At 30.1% G+C, this 21,259-nt stretch overlaps 1 protein-coding gene across 1 annotated transcript in view; it reads left to right on the forward strand.

The window, feature by feature from the left end:
* Positions 1-21,259, forward strand: part of LOC148301880 (opioid-binding protein/cell adhesion molecule-like) — a 74,601-nt gene that overhangs the window by 8,916 nt on the left and 44,426 nt on the right. The window contains exon 2 of the mRNA XM_088272569.1: positions 11,677-11,957. Within this exon, the coding sequence (XP_088128695.1) occupies positions 11,677-11,957 (281 nt within the window). The remainder of the gene's footprint in view (positions 1-11,676; positions 11,958-21,259) is intronic.

Here is a 21,259-nt window from a genome sequence, read left to right on the forward strand (position 1 = left end):
AAGAACGTCATAAATAAAAAATCATCAATTTTCAGTTGTGCATGTCTTCGGAATGCCCAAAAAATGTACTATATCTCAGCAAAAGAGGCATATTTTTAACTTAATATTTACCCGCTACAGGTCAGAAAGTGTTGTTTTTGCATTTTGAAGACAATATATTGTTTAATTATTTTTTTGATAAATTAGTTATTTTCAATGGAGAAAAAACCTTCAGGTTTTACCTAAAAAGTTCAATAAGTGGCTTGATATTTACTTTTAATAAATTGTATTATATTTTTAAACTTTAAAAACGTTCTCCTGAAAAATCTAGTTTTTTTTAAATTTATTTATGACGTTCTTGAAAGGAGTGAGCGATATGCATAATAAGGCAACAACTGTACTATGCACTAAGTTTATTCAACTATTATTTTATTTGACCAGTGACCGGGTTTTGTCGTTACCGACATCATCAAACTGGTGAGAGGCTAGACGATTTTTTTTTATATATACACAACAAGATAGAAGTTGCGCCTGAAACGTGAGACGATCAACTTGACATTGCATCAATTTGATGTAGTGCCTTATGCACCATTCGTGGGGTTGAGGGTAGGAAGGAAGCTTGTTGTTTAAATAGTTGGATTATATATTGATTCAATTTGACTTTGAAATAAACTGATATATGTGTTTCTTGAACGTTTTACATGATTTTATAAAATATTTTATAAATTTTTAAACACAAATAAAACTCAGATATTGTTTTTTAACACATTTATTAATAAATGATATTTGTGAAAAACAATTTTTGAGTTTGAATTATTATACAAAATTTTAGATACGTGCGTTTTGGGATAATGATTTTTTTTTTTAATTTATGATTTTTCTTAGAACAAAAGTCGAAACATACAATAAATAATACAATAAATCTAGACAAATGTCAAGTGCTTAAAAATGAAATTTATTATTTGATTTTATATGAATATCCTTAAAAAAAAAATAAGCAATTTATTTACAATTTTTTCATAAAATATAAAATTCCAACATACCGTCGATAACTCCAAAACCATAATGATAGTTAAAAAAAACGATGTTTTGAGTTTTGGGATATAAACCATATCGATTTTTCGCATACAGCCTCCATTCGGTTCAATTTCATCTAAGGCAAGTTTAGGTACAAAATAAAAAAAAAACAGCCCTCCAGTGTATTTGAACGTGTGCAGTGTACCTCTCACGATTCGATGATTAAACGATATAACACGGACATACCCTTTTCCCTCCGAAAAAATACTACATTTTTCTTATCTTGTACATTCTGGCGGCAATTCGCCAGCGTCCATTTTACTGCGGTGTCACGCGCCTTTGAAAACCTAACCTACGACTGTTTTCATAATACAGTAAAACCTCGATATAACGGAATAATTGGAAGAGAGGGTGTCTCTTAAAGCCGTACGTAAAAATTATAAATATAATAATTACTATAAAATTGTCACAATATCCTCTTTGCTCTAATAATTTATTAATAAATAAATAAAAATGAGAAACAACTCCTACCTCCACACTCTAAAACTCAAAAATTTAGACTTGAGTTCACATACGGTGTTTGAAAATGATTCTGAATACATTGAAATACGTGTCCTTATGGATTTTAAGAAAAAAGGTGTTTTTACTAAGTAAAATATGAAATAAATTGCATAGATTTTGCTACAAACTGACTGCCGAATCTATTAATGAAATTATTAAAAAAGGTTTAAAATAAACAAACTTTTTTTTGAAAGTATGTAGATTTTCTTTCGATATAAATTAACAAAACTTAACAGAAATAAATTCTATTTTTTGTTTTCGGACATTTGTCGTGTCGTTGATGACGTTGCTGTTTGACATTGAGGCGCTTGGTTTCGGTAATCTTGCTTTGAAAAAGGAATCAAGTTTTGTTTGCACTTTTGAAGTTTGCTGTTTTTTTTAATCAACTGTCTAATATTAAGAAAATACGTATAATATAGTTGAACTTCGTTATCTGACAATGAGTCTATAAATGTTTTTAAATTACTGAGATGTGATCTAACCACTGATAACTTCATTTTTGGCAGGACTGTATTATGTCTGAAATTCTTGTGCTAGGCATATGACTTGATTATCAAAGCCCCTAAAAACTATTTATATGCGACGACACTTGAATTTTAGTACATAAAAAACTAACAGGATATTTTAATTTTTTTACATTTTCTGGATTCTTTGAACGTTTTATCTGAAGTTTGTTAAATAGGGTTTCGTTATATCGAGGTTTCACTGTATATGTATGGTTTAACGCTGCAACGCTGCTAATAAAGGCCAATTACAAAAAGGGTAAAAAAAGTTGTTTATATGAAACGTAATATTACATGTATTTGGTACGATATTTGTACACATGTTCTTCCATTATGGTAATCGTGTTAAGGTTGACATTATTCAAGGCGCGTCCCAACACTAGCGACATCTGTCGAGGAAATCGCTAACGACTTGTTTTCCTTCATTATTCCGAGGGAATAGCAAGTAGACTGCTACCGCAGTGTGTGTTTGCAGCGCTTAGGCGTTTATGAGCAATATTTAGCAATATGTGAGCAATATTTGCAACGATTTTAAACCGATAAGAGAGCAATCTAAGAGCAAATAAGTTATAAAACAAGATGTGCTCGAATTTCAAGCGTAAACGATATTTGATTTGGGACTTCTGAAAGTGAGATTATTTTTCAATGACGCTAATATAACGTAACTGTCGAAAAAATGAACGATTTGACATAAAAACAACGTGTCGCGGAATATTTCGTTTTCAGGGAAAGGCATGAATTGGTTACTTTTTTTCTGATTTTTTAAAATTTCTCTAATAGTGTAAGTCTTTTGTTTTGTATCGGCCTTGTAATCAAAATAAATATGAAACGTTCAAAAATTATTTTAAACATACTACAATATTAAGGGATTGAAAATGCATTCATATTTTACAAATAATAAAAAGTTCAAAAATACTTTTTAATATACTATTAAAGGATTAAAAGCACATTGATATTTTAAAAATAATAAAACGCTCAAAAAAACTTTTGAAAATAATATTTATATATTCAAAATGCATTCATACATATATCATAAATAATAAAACTTTAAAAAATATTATTAAGGGGTTGAAAATGTATTAATATCTTAAAATAATTATACTTTAAAAAATGCTTTAAAATAATACTTTTAAGGAATTAAAAGTGCTTATATTTTATGAAGTTAAAAACATGCATTTTTAATAGTGTTTTAGTCCCATAATAAGTGTCTCAAATTTTAATTCAGAGTTTAGATAAACTGCAAATGTACTTTTTTTCTACTAAAAGTTAAACGATCATTAAACCATAAAACAAAAACTCTGATGTAAAATACAGGTGTTAGTAAACATTAAAATTTTTGGCTTATATAAAGAAGTAATTGCCAAAACTGAAACGTATTTTGAGAATAAAGAAAATATATTTACATAAAAGCATTAAAAAGACATGGGCATTAAGCATTAAATGAATATTCTAAGGTAGATTGGAAATTTATTGAGTGTGTGTGCATGTTTGTTTATGAATATATTAAATGCTTTAATGCAGTCATCCCTTAAAAAAAAATTACTCAACCCTGCATTATGATTTTTAGAATGAAATAAAATAAATTAAGTACATCATACAAGTCGTCAAAAATCAATGGAAAAAACACGTTTTCAATGCTATAATGATACTACATTTGCGATTCGTTTCCATTACAGCATCCGTCCCTGCACTTAACAACCCTTTCTCTCATCCTATTCTGAACATTTCATCCCCATTGCGTACACCAACCCCTCAATCTATTTTCGTACAAGTACATAATTATATTTTATTGAAATGGAATGTGCGCGTGGGCTTAGGAATTTTCACTTAAAGCATATTTTTTTATTGGGTACCTATTTAGGATTTTATCAAAAAATACTTCAATGTTGACATTTCATTCTTTAATCTAACGCTTAGAAAAAAATTTAAGGTGTGCAAAAAGTACACATTGTACGTAAATGAACAATTTGAATACTGTGGTTGTCAATCATGGGTAGAATGGCAAATGTTACATGTGTAGAAATTAATCACTAACCAGCCTATAACAGGTCGTAAGCCCTGTACGTACCTAGACATTCATGTTATTCTTCATCTATGTTGAGTTGTCAAAATGTAAATAGAAGAAATATTTTTTGAAAAATATAATAATGTGACGTATGTTTTTATGCATAATATCTTAACATATCATCTTGTAAGTAATACATTGGTCAGAGATTTAGAATAATGCAGCAAAAAAATATTCTCTTATACAGCTGTAAAACATGTTGATATACATTATAAGGGCTCAGAGAAACCGTTTATCTGAAAATTAAAATAAATCACCTTCATTAAAAAAAAATATAGAAAGATACAAAGCTCTCGATTCAGTTACCAGTCCAGGGTAAAATTAAATAAATATTATAGTGAAAAAAAAAACTATTCATTTTAACCCCTTGGGAATCTAACCAAGAACCTTTAGTTTAATAACTAAACTACTACACTGTTGAGTTGTATAAATGGTGAATAATAAGGGATTAATTTGAGCTTTTAATTCGATTATCGATGTGTTTCGATTTAGAAAAAAATAAATCCTGAAATCGTTTCCGCGAATGAGGTCACATATTTGCGATTTAATAAAAATTATGTTTTTTCCCGTGCATCCTCCTTAAATTCCGACCCAGAAATTTGGTCGGTGCTACGTTTTTCCAATAACCAAATAATGAAGGGACAAAGGTGACCATTTCTGGCAGGAAATTGTCCATTCTTGAAGCTTTTTTTGATAAACTTTGTCGATAAATTTCAAAAGTCACATTTTAAATTTGAAACAAAATACTGCCGAAAACTGCCGTTATATTTATAATTATGCATTAATCATACTAATTACACATTATAATTAGGTTATTATTAATTATTTATTGTGATTTTTAAACAAAGTTACATTTTAATTATAGAATGGAAAATCACACAGTTAGTGCTTCAAATATAAATTATATACAGAAAGTTTTGTTTCAATTAATCTGTTCGATACTGTATTTAGCCTGGTTCTCAATTTACCCATCTATATACCTGTCGATATGCAACCTTTATAAGAAGATGAAAATTTAAGAGACCTTCAATAGTTACTTTTTATAACGTTCACAATAACGTACTCAATGGTTAAAGTACCTTAATTCACTCGTCAAACTATTCGAAACTCTTTACGCACTCGATCTTCAGAAGTGGCTTGTGCGAATCTATCTCGGGGGACCTAATTATTAATTAGAGACGTTTCCTTTTAATTAAAGAAATTCCTACATAATTAGACTCGGTCTAGTAGGTATACATCACGTAATAAGTATGAGTTAGCTTTAATCATTTGGGAAAGGAATGCTATTTGGCGGCAGTTTAAGGGTGAGTGTACTCAGATTAAACCAATTCGAAAATATAAACCTAATCATTTGAATTCTGCAATCAGTAAAATGAAATTTTCTTTGTGTTAGATGTAGGTATAAATATAAATATAACTTTGATTTATTGATTCGGGAATCACCTTGTGGTAATATCTTTTCATTTCAAATTTTGGAATATTTAAAATGCTAAATAAAATATATTTTTTTTTTTTTTACAAAAATACATTTTTGAAATACAAAATAGGTAAATATACAGAACATCTTATATATAACGTTTCTACCTCTCTAATAAAGTAGATACTTGTGTTTAGAGAGGGAGTTCGTTTCACATTTATTTTAATTTTTTTATAAACTAATTGAATGATAAAACATGAGAAAAACAAAATGAAAATAAATTAGAAACTGTTGAGAACTTGTAAAAATGTTTATAAGAGGTTAAAAAATAACAAATGAAAAACAAACTGAAGAGTTAATTAATTTAAAAATATTTTTTTTTAAATGTTACAAAATATAACATTAAAATAGATGAAGAATTTCGAACGTGAAAACTTTACAAATATCAGAAAGAAAGAAAAAATTAGCTTTACGGGAAGAATGCCAAATTAGTAAAAAGGAAATAAGAATATGGCAGCAACTGTCAAAAAGTTGTAAACATCTAAGTAGCCATAAATTATTCAAAGCAAAATTAAACGAATAACAATAAACTTACTTTAAAAAAATATAAAATATACATCAAAAAGTGTTAGAATATATGAAACATGCTCTCAGTGAATAAATTACGAATATCATAAAGAAATGATAAAAAAATGGCTTTAGAAAAGACAAAAAGAGAAAAAGGAAATAAAAATAAAGCAGAAACTGTTGACAAACTTGAATAAATATAAGTGGAAATTAAATAACTAAAGAAGAAAAAACTATAAGTTAATATAAATTTGATAACCAATAAATTACGAATATCAAAAATAATGAAAAAAAATATCTGTGTAACAAGAACGTGAAAATGAATTTTGGGATATTTAATATGCTCATTAAAATTTAAAAAAAAATACATCAGGAAAATGAAATGAAAATTAAGCAAAAACTGCCTAATTTTCATTTCATGTAATTTACGTGTAAAAATCTAACTGGTAATTAAATAACCAAAGAAAAATACACAATAATAATATTTAAAAATGTTAAATAATAAATCTTCATAGTCGATGAAAAATGACAGCAAATAAATTACGAATAACAGGAAGAAAGAATAAAAAATATTACTGTATGACAAAAACGCGAATATGAACTTTGGGATATTTTACATGCCAAATAAAATAAGTAAATGATAAGACATGAGAAAAAGGAAATAAAAATAAAACAGAATCACTTAAATTAAATAACTAAAGAATAAAACAAAATAAGTCAATAAAAAATTTTCTAAAATAAAATCTCAGAAAATATGAAAAATGACAATGAATAATTACGAGTTTCAGGAAAGAAAGAATAAAAAAAAATACTGTATGAAAGAAACGCGATATATAACGCGATGAATTTCGGGATATTTTACATGCCAAATAAAATAATAAAAGTAAATGATAAGTCATGAGAAAAAGGAAATGAAAATAAGGAAGGGACGGAAGAAGAAGAAGTTAATTTGAAGCGTGGCAATAATTCGTACCCTTACCCGAGTAAGTTGATAATGGGCGCCTTTAGTCAGTGGCGTAACAAGTTCTTAAGTAAGACATGTGTGGGGTACGTGCGGCTCGTGGAAAACAAAAGGATTTACTCTGCCGAGAAATCCCAATTTACTTATGTAGAGGAGATCCGTCCAACTTGGCACCGTTAAAGAGCTTTTAATTTGTTCATTAATTGATTCAAAAGTGACTTCGTTGTAAAATCTATCCATTTTTTTAAATAATATTTTACTTGGTAAATACCACTATCTCATCGATATAATTTTTTTAGCAATTCCAAAAAAAAACATTTATTTGGTTCTCATTCATTGTTCGCTTTGTATGATACCACTTAAAAAAACACCAATTCATGACTTCCGGTTTCGGAATAATCATTCCATCATCAGATCATTAAAATTAAATGAATCACAAATTTGTCTTCTTTCTCTCTTTCATTTTTTTTTGTATAAATGTCAGACCTTAACAATTTCATTTTAACTACCTGATGATGAAATGATTATTCCGAAACCGATGGTCGCGAATAAGTGTTTTTTTTAAATGTTTTTATACAAAGTGAACGATGAATGATAAGGAGAGTGTTATATTACCATACCACATAGTTAACAATGCTATTAATAAACAAAATATATTCGGTTATTCCACTTTTATTTTATTTGAGCAGCAACCAAATTTTGTCATACTGAAATCATTAGTTTGATGATGTCGGTAATGATGAAACCCTTCAGTTGTTATTTTATTGTTATTGTTTAAAAAACAAATACAGATAGCTGTTGTTTTATTAAATAAATGCAGTTCCACCAAGAAATATCAGTACAAAACTAAATCACATATACCAACAACTAAAATTATCCCTTGCGGTAGTAATTTACGACAGTGGTGCTTTATAAATTATTTAAGAAAATAAATTTATACAAACATCATTAAAATACAAATACAAAAATTATAAATTTCAACATTTTGTAACTCCTTCCCAAGCCGGCTCACAAGCGAATGTCGTGAAAAAGGGAATTGCCCTTTCTCTATAACTCGTTATGCGAAATGTCGCTCGTTATGGAAGCCATTGTTCACTTTTTTCGTTCATTATGCGAACTACTCGCATAACGAGCGAGAAGTTCCACTATATAATAACTTGACTGGATTTTAGTCCGCCATATCCGAAGTTCTGTTATATCGAGGTATTACTGTTTTAATTTCATTTTTAAATACATTATTTATATTTGTATTTCGTACGTACAAACATTTTATGAAATCGATGGATTTAACATGATTTAAAAAATGTAATCATTATTTGCCGCATTTATATAACGAGGACTGCTTGAACGAGTCTACTGGCCAACTAAGACTGATTTCCCCTACTAACACATGAGTGCCTTCGAGAGTAGCGCTGCTCACAATGAGGGCTTGTAATTTAAATCATTCTATGTTATTTCCAACATTTTGAGTGTGTCCAAATACTTGTTCACAAAATCTGGATTATCTCCAATTACAGGAGTTATTTTCATATTATTTTTTGACATTTCATCAAAGATGAAGAATAATAATCAAATAATTTATTTACAACATTTCATCAAAATGTTGTAAATAAATTATCTGGTCAAATTATAAGCTTAATAATAAAAATGAAAATGGTATTTTCTGGCGTTTCTCATGTGTGTGATTATAATCCGGGATTCGGATCTCACATACTAATATAAGAGTTTCTGCTTAATAAAAAAGCTTCTTTACATCTCACCAATAGATGTCTCTAGTGAAGTTCTAGTGATTCAAGAACAAAGTTTCTAAATTGGTTCATATATATAGAACTTCGAAGAATTTGAGTAGTGTGGTTGTCAATAATGGGTAGAATTGGTGAATGTTACACGTGTGTAAAGTGATCACTCAAACCAGCCTATGACGGTCGTAAGCCCCGTAAATGCCCAGACTTCCATATTCTTCTTCATCTTTGATGAAATGTCAAAAAATACTATGTTATTTCCTTGAAAACTCTCTTCAAAATAATTGCACACTCGTGTAAACGTCTTCCACTACCAAAGGTATTCACACACACGTCTGCCGTGCGTTTAACCGCTGTATTAAAATACTAAAGGTATCTTCGTTTGATTTCCTCGTGCATATATACAAATATATTAACGAAAACATAATTTTACTATCATCATTAAAATGTAACAATTGTTTTTAAATCACTATAAATATTTTATTATAACATAATTACTCGTATAATGTCTACCGGTTTCGAAGCTAACCGCTTCTTTATCAAGACTGATTAATACTAAAACACTATAAATATTTTATTATAATTTAACCACTCGTATAATGTCTACCGATTTCGAAGCTAACCGCTTCTTTATCAAGACTGAATAATTCTAAAACACTATCTACTAAACAAAATTCAAAATATTTTGACGGCTATGCAAAGGAGCTTGGGTAGGTCTTGAGATCTACCTAAGCTAATTTGAATTACTGTCAAAATATTTTGAATTTTGTTTAGTAGATAGTGTTTTAGTATTAATGAGTCTTGATAAAGAAGCGGTTAGCTTCGAAACATGTAGACATTATAATTAAGTAATAATAAAATATTGATCGCTCAGACGAATGTGTGGCAAAACGATGTTTGATAGATGTTCGAATGATGAAATAAGGAAAGAATGTAAGGCTGAGATAAGCATTATCGATAAAATTAAGAAAGGTGTGTTGAGATGGTTCGGACATGTGGAGCGTATGAGTGAAGAAAGAACGGTTAAACAAATTTATGAGGCGAATGTAGTTGGAAAAAGAAGCAGAGGACGACCGAGGAAAACTTGGCACAATCAGGTTTGTCAAATACTTGAAAGCGGCCGGGTCAGGAGTCGTAATAATCGTCGGGTATGTATGAGGAGATGCATGAATGTAGAAGAGGCAAAGAATGTTTGCAAAGACCGGGTGGTTTGGCGATCGATTCTCTCTGCCTACCCCTGCGGGGAAGCGGCGTGATGGTTAGTTAGTTAGTTAGTTAGTTAGTGATTTTAAAACAAAGTTACATTTTGATTATAAAATGGAAAATCACAAAGTCAGTGCTTCAAATATAAATTATATTATATTATCATCATTGGTTTACGGTTAAGAAAGTAAAATATATTTTATTTTGTTGACATGCTAAAAATCATGAAAAAAATAATTATATAAGATAATTCCCGAAATGACGAATGTGCTGCAAAACGTTATACGATAGATGTTCGAACGGTGATATAAGGAAAAAATGCAATGTTGAGATAAGTATTATCAATAAAATTACGAAAAGTATGTTGAGATGGTTTAGGCAAGTGATCCGAATAAGTGAAGAAAGAATAGTAAAACAAATTTATGAGGCAAACGTAGTTGAATAGCAAATTTTTCCTCTTAAAAGTGTCCTTCTTCCTTCTTAATTTAAGTAATTTATATCCTGTGTTTCACAAAATATTTTTCCGACAAATTACTATACTGTATAATTTCATAAATATGTTATGATGTGCCTTTGGCACGGAAAAAGGCACCTGGTAAAGGTACATTTTAGCAAATTATTCACCATTATATGTAATTAGTATGATAAATGAATTAATAATTCTCTTTGAAAAAAATGTTTTTTTCTTGTTGTAAAATTAACTTTCATCATTTCCATTCATATCATTTCCTTGATATTTTAAACAACTTATTTCAATATCAATTATCGTTTTCTACATAAATAATGGTATGGTATTTAAGGAATAATTAAAAGATAATTTATTTAAATAAAATTAAAAAAAAACACTTGTTTCAGTTCATAAATGTAAACACAACTAATTTCGATAACATCTGCAGTTATTAAACTAGTAGTGTTTAAATTTAAAAAAAAACTCAAGAGTGGGCTTTTATAAGTTTTTTTATTGTTTTTTACAATGCCAAATCAATAAGTAGGATGATTTATTATTAAAATCCCTTCGCTATTTTAATTTGTTTAAGTGTTAATTTTCATATAAAATTTACAATAGTGAGAAAATTATTATTATTTGCTGCTAAAAGGGTTGGAAAGTAAAGGGTGGAAATAGGCACTTGAGGGTCCATAAATTCACTCGAGCAGGAGACATCTACTGGCTATTTCCTTAACTTCTCTTAGTGCTGCCAGGATGTTGCCTAATAGGTACCTGCGAAGGTACGTCATAAACAAGTCTGACAATTATTTTTAGATTTGTTTGGTTAAAGTTTTTATAAATCTTTAAAATTTTACAATTATGCAAAAATATTATTCTAACCCTTATCCGCACCCAATAGTGCAACTACCAAAACGTAAAATGTTCAGGAGGACCATTTAAGTCACTTTTGCTTGGCAAGAAAATAAACTTCAATGCAGTTAGTCGTTTTTACTAAGTCAATATATTATACTTCCAAGTTTAAAATCCTTTGTGATTTTTTCAGGGCAGTCAGATATCAAATAGTCAATGATTACGATTTTGTAAAAAATGCACTTGGTCACTTTCTCCTGTATGACGACAATATATGTATTTTATTCAACCAAGAAAGTTCGGTTTAAAACTCAAATCACTAGCTATTTTAAATACCTAATTCTTGTTTGTGCTATTTTTTCAGCGGCTGAAAAAGAGCCCTCAAACTTCCACTCCGACCAGGACTTCTGGAAGGACTTCCCACTGTACACAGAGTCCTACGATGACCTGGATCCGGACCACAACGACCTGGATTCGGACAGGATATTTCTGCACCAGGAGGAGATAGCTGTTACTACCCCGGCGATCACAACCCCCGCGGAGCCTAGACCAATGTTCGTGGAGGGGGATGATGTCAATGTGACGGCGCAGCTCGGCGGCAGGGCTGTGATGAGCTGCAGGGTGGAACAGTTGGGAGATAAGACGGTAAATACCATACAATATAAACCTAACTAGCTCACAAACCTCCCACATATAATTTTCTTAACCTTGATCTCCTTTACTTGGGTCATATGTTTTCAATCAAATATGTTTATACCACATTTATGTATATCCAAGAATTTCAAACGGATACAGTGTCTTACCTAACAAAATGTGATTTTTTGTCTTGATAAATATATATATATATACATATATATATATATATATATATATATATATATATATATATATATATATATATATATATATATATATATATATATATATATATATATATATATATATATATATATATATATATATATATATATATATATATATATATATATATATATATATATATATATATATATATATATATATATATATTTATATATATATATATTGTACATATTTACAATGATTAAAAAATCCCTTACATTTATTTGACTCCGCCAAATTGAAATCGAACTTGGGACGTGCATGGTAGCTGAGATTGCTGACCATTACACTACTTAGGCAGACTATATAATATTGTATGCATGGAAAATCAAATCAAATCTAGGTTGGTTCCCTTGAATTTGTTCGTTATGTCTATATAAAAAATATTGAATTATTTCATCTTCCATATAATTATTAACAAAACAAGTCACGGGTGAAACCGGGTGAAAACACAAGTTTCTTTTTAAAATTAAATTTAAAAGTAAAAAAAAATCACAGGTCTTACTCAGGTAAATTTGCTTTGTTCGTTTTGTCTGCATTAAAAATATTGAATTATTTCATGTTCTATTCAATTATTTACAATCCAAGTCACGGGCAAAACCGGGTGAAAATACAAGGTTTATCAAATGAAATTATATGGTAAACGTGGGTGCGGCAACATAGTAACCATTCGGTGCCTTTCGGCAGATTGAATATACGTTATGTATATATACGTAGGCACTTTGAGCTGATAGCAAACATCTAGTTTAAACATTACCTCCACGTTACTAGTAAAGGCATTGTGATATGTCCCACCCTGTTGTTTATACTAAATACCTACAGGCACGTCAAGGAAACTCTCAACTACGCCATCTTTGAATGCACGGTGAAAGGAAACTCGTGGCTACAAGAAAATAAAACATTACTTTTAAAGTTATTTTTTTAAAAATGATATCAAATTAAATATATCGACTACACTCAACTAAGGTCAGCTTAAACTTATGTTTTATGATAAGTCAATGGGTTTTTATTTTAATGCCAATGTATCATTTTTGGATGTTTTATTATTTCCCACCAAATTCAGGAGTAAAATAAATCAAAATTAAAATTTGCGTTTGATAATCATTCTTTTTACCTCTGTGTGTGTTACCAAGTATACAGATAAGCTTATTTGGCTATCGTGATGGAGGTCTCGAGTCCGATTCCCAGCGGAGTTAAAATAAATTTATGTGAGTTTTATCATATTTATTTTTTATCACCCTGGACCTGGAACATATTGCTTTCATGCAATTAATGATTAAGATAACACTAAGTAAATACATTGCAGTGCCTTTTGCACCATCGGAAGGATAAAGGTCAGAAGAAGAGGAAAAAGTCATCCATTATTTTCAGGCCCCTAAAAATGCTATTACGCTTCGCAAAAAAAAAAATAATCACTTTCAATAATAACTTTAAGTAATAATTAATATGATTTTTCATTTATCGACTTCCGTACATAAAACATGAATGAACGTTAGTGTGTTTATTGCTAAAAGCAGTATCTTTTACTTTACATATATATTTTTAGAGCTTTCGTCTTAGAAGGTCGAAGATGTGGAAGAGTCGAACCTAAAAATTCACATATATACAAGAAGAAGACCCATTTCGAACTTTGAATGAAAAAAAAACAGAAAGGTCAAAAGCAATTTATGAGGGATAAGTGATTTTTTTTCTTGGTCGATCTTGATTTATACCAAAAAGCATTTTATTTATGAAAATAATATTATAAATAAATATAATCCGCGAAAGGGTTTATTTTCAGATCAGCGTCAATAGCGAGCGATGGACGATGATTTAAAATGTTCAATTGACTATCGTAATTTGTTCGAAGAGACGCACAAATAACTTTAACACCCAAATCTATCGACCACTGCGTTTGCTCGACTTGTTTTAATATCAACCCTTTATTATTTGCATTATAATCGACTGCTTCGTTTACTAAATTTGATAAAATTGAGTGATAGGAGAAAACGATTTGATCTGTTTTATTTATACAAATTTCAAATAATATTTTAGACTATCCTTGTGTTATTACATATTGTAGATATTTACGCCCCAACTAAAACATACAAGAAACCATATATTTTATTGTAATAACAGCCGGACAGTAGTTGGATTCATTACTCCTATACACCGAATGTAAAACCTCGGCAATGGTTTCGCAGGCCATATCGATATCTGGAATACTTCACATCCTTACTATAAAGCAATAATAATTACAATATTTCAGGCTAATGCATAATTCCTTGTTTTTGATATGTTCATCCCTATTTAGATAAATATTTTACGAACCAATAATATACTCAAAAAGAGAAAACATATTTTTTCCTCGCTAAGTATATACATTGCTCACTCCTTTCAAGAACTTCGTAAATCAAAAAACTTGATTTTTCAGGACAATGTTTTTAAAGTATAAAAATAGAATACAATGTATTAAAAATAAATATCAAGCCACTTACTGAACTTTTTACTGTGCAATAGATCTTTTTAGGTAAAACCTGAATGTTTTTTCTCCATTTGAAAAATATTTACTGTATTTAAAAAAATAATTAAACAATACCTTTTCTTCAAAATGCAAAAACAACACTTTCTGCCCTGTAGCTGGTAAATATTAAGTTAAAAATATGCCGCTTTTGCTGGGATATAGTATATTTTCTGGGCATTCCGAAAACACTCACAACTGAAAATTGACGATTTTTGATTTATGAAGTTCATGAAAGGAGTGAGCGACATGTAATATATTATGTATTAATTGGCCACGGCTGTTAATAAAGGAAATAAAATAACATAAAATTCTTATGTTTTCCATACAAAGGAGCGTCAGCCTCCCTCCGTTGACGCCGCATGGAAAGTCAACCTAATCCGTTGTCTTAATTATGTCTAAGTTTCTTCTTCATTGATTCCCTTTATTGATCTTCTTTCCGACTTTTCTCTTGTAAACTACAATCAAATCCTTCTTTATCGTTACTTTCTATTTCTGCTGCTCACTCTTTTCCAATCTTTTACTAAAATACTTTTATTTCATTGGCTCTTTTGTCATTTTTATTTTGAAGCATTTTAAATCAAATTTCAAAAATTTAATTCATTTAACAATTCTGTCATAATATCTTTACCTTTATTATCTCATTTTCTTCTCCTAACCCTTATAAGTATTCAATAATAAGGCACTGGATCTATATAAAAACAGTGTTATCTTAAACTTTAAATACATGAAGAAAAGGTGATTAGCCCTACGCTTCAGGTAGCAGTCCAGGGTAATATGAATGTAATATTTGAGTGAAAATTACTTATATTTGTTATAAACTCCTTAGAATTGAACCCAGGAGTTCCAGTATGGTGTCCAAACGCTGCACTATGGAGTAACATATTTTCTTATTAAAAATCCAAAAAACTTGATATGATCAAGTATTTCAAATACTTGAAAACAGTCAGTGGGTATGTAGTATGAGGAGATATATGCATGTGAAAGAGGTTTAAATTGTTTGCAAAGACAAATTGATGTGGCGTTCCGTCCTCTCTGCCTACCTCTGCGGGAAAGTGGCTACCCGGTTAGTAAGTTCTAAAGGTTACTTTTCAAGGTATACGCAGATCAGACTAGTCAAAATAATTGTCGGATATGTATAAGGGACCTCCAGAAAGGTAGCCGAACGTGCTGACCATTACACTACGGAGCCAGGTTCGATTCCCACAGGGAGTGAAATAAATATAAGTGATATTTTCACTCTAATTTTTATTTAATATTGCCCTGGACTGGTACCTAAAGCGGAGGGCTGATCACCTTTCCTTCATGTGTTAACGATCAAGACAACGCTGCGTTTATATGATGCAGTGCCTTATGCACCATTGGGGTGCGGATAAGGGTTTGAAGAAGAACGAAATAAAGAAAATGTATGCCTTATGCACCATTGGGGTGCGGAAAAGGATTTGGAGAAGAAAAAGATGAAGAAGATGTATGAGATGTATGTGAAAAGGGCTAAAATCGTTTGCAATGTTTGATTTTTGGCGTTCTATTCCCTCTGCCTACCCCTGCGGCAAAATGGCGTGATGATTAGCCAGTTAGTAAGTTCTAACCATTAACTTATTTAGGTATTAAATAGGCAGATACTGTTAAGTCAGTAAAGCTCTATTCTCTTTTGTTTATTGTATAATTAACAGAAACTGCTCGTTGGTAACGCTACACCCATATTGTATCACACTTAAGCTTTGGGAGGTATTTTGGCACACATACAATGGAGCTTTATCATTCTAACGGGCTTGTTTGTGGCCTCAGAACGTTGCTACCCTTAACTCAAATTCAAATTTAGGTATTTTAAAGTTATTTTTTATTAATTGGGAATTGTATTTATTATTTGCCTTGCTTATTATGTAAACGGTTAAAAGATCATTAAGTGGATTTTTGTTTCATCTAAAAAAAATATTTTTTATTTAAATCTGTGTTGGTAATAGGAGGGATATATTTTTTTTAAAGAGAAATATTAGTGTTTTTATTATTTTCAAAAATACATCAATTTTATACTATTTCTGTGAGCCTAAGCGGATCATTATATGAAATAGGTATCAAATTGTGGTAGAGTGGGTTCAAACTGAGAAACTCTGCCTCGAGAGTCCGCAACACTAACCACAGGACCACAACCCGACTCTAGTAATAATGTGTTTGTGTATGTGACAGATATTTTTTTTCTTTAAAAACAATATTTATACACTGACTATAATGATGGATTGATCGTAACAGCAACAAACGCAATACTAAGCATTGCTCATGGCAGACTGCGGCTTCTTGACAGATACTGTCACTTGACTTTTTTCAAATTATTCGATTGTATTGTTATATTGTAGATGCTTAACATTCACATACATTGTGAAATTAAACATATAAGCAATGAGTGTGTTTTTTTTCTTTCTCTTCCATTTAATCAGACTGAGTCACTGCAACGTGTGGCTTGGTAAAGCCGGTATTTAAAAAATCAATATATAATGAAACGTGGGAATCTTCATTTTATTTTACTTATTAATTATAAAATAAAACTTTTTTACTAAAAAGCTAGATTCTCGATATGAAGGTGTTAATAAAAGTTGACATATTGTGTTTGTTTAAATTTGACGAATGTAATTCGAACCATTGATTTATAGGACAACTACACAACCATACCATAATTATCAAATAGAGATTGATTTGATTACACTAACATTACAGACACCTAGTAAACTAGGATTACACTAATATTACACAGATTACACTAATATTACACAGATTACACTAATATTACACACACTTAGTAAACTGGGAAGCAAAGAACACAGCAGATATGCTTAAAAGGTTATTTATCATTATTTATTTATTAATTTCACATTTTACATATTATTTTTTATTGTATGGAAACCTCACTAGGAATAGCACGTATCGAGGCTTTTACCGATGTTACCGATTAAAATTATTTAAAAACACAATTTTTGACATCTCAACAAAGACGTAGAAGATTTTTTTTTGTTTCTTTAGTAAGCTTATATTACATTTAATACAAACTATTATTTACACTTAATTTACGTCATATGTATAAATATTTACATATTCTTGCCGTAAACTTAAATTCTTTCAGACTCTTTTTATTCTTCACGCATTCAGAGGTCTCATCATACATTTTCAAACCCTTATACATTAAACTATTTGTTAAGTCTGGGAATTAAAGAGATCTTCATAGGTTGGTTTACTATCACTTTATGCATGTGTAACATTCACCAATTCTAACCATGATTGACAACCACACTACGCTAATTCTTGGAACTTCTAGTTATATACACTGTCTGAAAGTAGAATTTCACTGGATTTCATCTATGTTGAGTGACAAAAAAATATTTAAAAATAATTTCTAATTGGAGATAATCCTGATTTGTGACACACTCAGAAATGTTCTAGATAAAAAATTGTTATTCACACAAGGTAGTGTTGAAAACCACGATTTTATATTTTTTCGAACAAAATGAGCTTTAATTGAATAAATTTTAGTGTTAACTAAAAATAATCATAATAAATTTTTATTTATGGTTGAGGTTTTAAGTAAGCTATATATTATTTTACTTTAGAAATTAATTTTCATATGTAAATTAAAGTAGAATATGTACAAATAATATTTCACAACAAAAAAAAACACGATCGTTTTGCCGAATGGGGTGGTTTTTGCATTTATATTCTAGAATTAAAACCATAAATATATCGTTGAATGTGATTCGGACGCCATTATTTGGTCGAGATTGCGATAGATTGATACAGTGTGCGATGGCTTTATATTTACGATATGCTATCAGCCCAGCCAATGGCCGCATGAAATATGTCCGGTACAAGTGTGGTGCGATTCTCAGGCATTGCTGTTATTTTTGACATCTCGCTTAGAATTTTATTCATTTTATAGAAATCTCACGGGGCAAAGCCCGTAGCGAGGGATCAACCTATTTATATTATTTAAATTGATTTATTTAATGGGTTTGATTCCCAGGGTTGGGGTGAAAATAAATATTAGTGATTTTACACTCTAATATTCATTTAATATTATCCTGGACTGGTCCCTGAAGCGCCTTCGTGTAAGTTATCAAGATAACACTGCATCAATAGGATGCAGTGCCCTATGTACCATAGGAGTGCGGATAAGGGTTTGAATGAAAGAAAAATTATTAAAATGATTTTTTAATGACATTTTTGGCACTTCAACAAGGAAGAAGATTAATAAGGATGTCTGGGTTATGAGGTTAAGTGATCACTTTACTACACACGTGCAATATTCCTAAGTGAAGGTAATCCAGATTTGTGAACAAGTATTTGAACATACTCAAAATTTTGTAAAATGAACGTGTATTTTAGTGACCATCTTGCTTATTCAAATATCTATACAAATAAGGAAACCCCGTAAGATTAAGGGTAAATAAAACAGAGATAATCTAAATCCACCCTAACATTAATTAAACCTTAATTAAAATCGACATTGTCTTTATAATCCTAACATTTGTATCGAAGGAACATTGGGATATAAATATGAATGTTCCCTTTATCAATAACATCAAGAATAAGTGGTATTCATTGCTAAGGGGTTTCCTGTATATTGCTGATATTCTGTAGAAATTTATGAGTGAGCTCTTGCAAAACAACGTAAAAGGCACCAAGAAGATTTTTTGCTTCCTTTTATTTATTTATTACTTAGTGCTGAGCGTCGTTATCTACGAGATCCAAAACACAGAAATATAAGAAAAAAATTCACACATACCTTGTTTGGTCCAAAGAACTTTGATTATTATGCAATCAGGTTATTAAACTTGCTTCCATGATGCATAAAGTTATTTAAAAATTAACTAAATATCAAAGAGATATTTATAAATGAATGATAGAAGTGGGTAAATCTGAAAAAAAAATGGCATCATTCGGTCATGTCGTATTTGATTGCATATCATAAACAACTTTCTTACGTATAATTTAAAAAATGGAAACGCTACGTTAAGGAAGCTTGCATTTAATTTTTTTTTTAAATATTTCAAATAAAAAAAAATGTATCAAGAATAGAAATAGGTGAGCTGTAAGTTAAAAGGGGAGCTTTGAATCGGTATCCTCTCTTAAAGCCTATTTAAAAGCTTAGAATTAGCTCGCAAATTTTTAATACTGTAAAATGTGCCCTTGGCATAGAAAATCTCAGTAAGGGCACATTATTGTTATTTGCTATTATGTATTTGATGAAATATAAATAAATATACAAATTGATTATCTAAATTAAAATCCTTAAATCTCCAATTAGGTTCTTTGAATTAAATATTGCTGTTTTTTATCGGTTATTGTAGTAGTAGCTTACTAGGTTCTGCAGTTGTAATGATACAATATTAATAGACCTGATATTTGCATAACATTAGGGTGGTCGCACAAATCATTGACAAGATTAGTTGAGGTCTATTGAGGTTGGGTTTGGTTTGGTAAGATTATGGGTAATAAATAGCAATTAATTCAGCCCATACAACAGACTATTAATATTCACGATACTATTATTACAAGTGAAAATTTCTTGTTTTTACTTAAAACAGCTTCATATGATACTTAAATTTATATAAGGGATAAGCATTTTGACGTTGGAAGTTTATAGTAGTTCTGTTACAGGAAATGTTGATTCACTAGTATGAATTAACTTTACATAGAAACGGTAAAGTCAACTCTTAATAGTCTTTCAGTATCTGACTTCTTTCAAGCATTTGAAATACACGATCATACCAAATTTTCCTCAGTGTTTCTAGATTTGTATTACCAACCAAATTCGCCTTTTAATTTTTATTTACCGTTCTTTCTGCACTCATTCGATTCACATGCCCAAACCATCTCAAGATACCTTTCTTAATATCACCATTCGAACATCTATTATACATCGTTTTAAGCACATTCATCTGTGAGATTGCATTTCTACCTTTTTTAAAAAAATCCTCACTTCATTTCCATATATTAGTATGTGTATTGCCAGTTTTGCTTTAGCTGTAAGGCGTTTATTTTTCTATAAATGATTCAAGTGCATAGAATCTATTTGGGTATTAATAAAAACGACCTACTTTAATCGGTTCTTAGGCTGATCTTGAGGGTCTGATTAGAGACATTCCAAATGTGGCTACGTCGTAGAATGATACGCATTCCATGGACGAATATGGTCAGCAATGGAAATGTGCCTCAAAAAGGAAGAGCAAGGAGATAGTTGCTCATTGATATTAAGGTCCGGAAGGTGTCCTATCTGGGGCATATGCTAAGAAGAAAGAAGTAGGAGAAGTACACCTAATCATAAAATATATGGTCGACGAAGTGTGGGCAGAAGATAGATCTCCAGGCTCTGGAATATATAGATTGGGCAGGGATCAAGACCGTTGAGGCACTGGTTTGAGCTGCCCAAGACAAGGATAATTACTCTCAATAAATAGTTGGCGTCAGGTGGGCCTGACATGCCACGTACAGAAATTAATATTATTTCTTGAATGTTTTCCGCAGATACTTTTTGGCACATTTAAAAACATTATAAAATTAAATAACTTAGTTTTAACCACTAAGAATAATAACTAAC

The sequence above is a fragment of the Brachycentrus maculatus genome, unplaced genomic scaffold, assembly GCF_059751285.1.
Source record: "Brachycentrus maculatus isolate JH-2025_06_01 unplaced genomic scaffold, ASM5975128v1 h1tg000509l, whole genome shotgun sequence".
Lineage (NCBI taxonomy): Eukaryota > Metazoa > Arthropoda > Insecta > Trichoptera > Brachycentridae > Brachycentrus > Brachycentrus maculatus.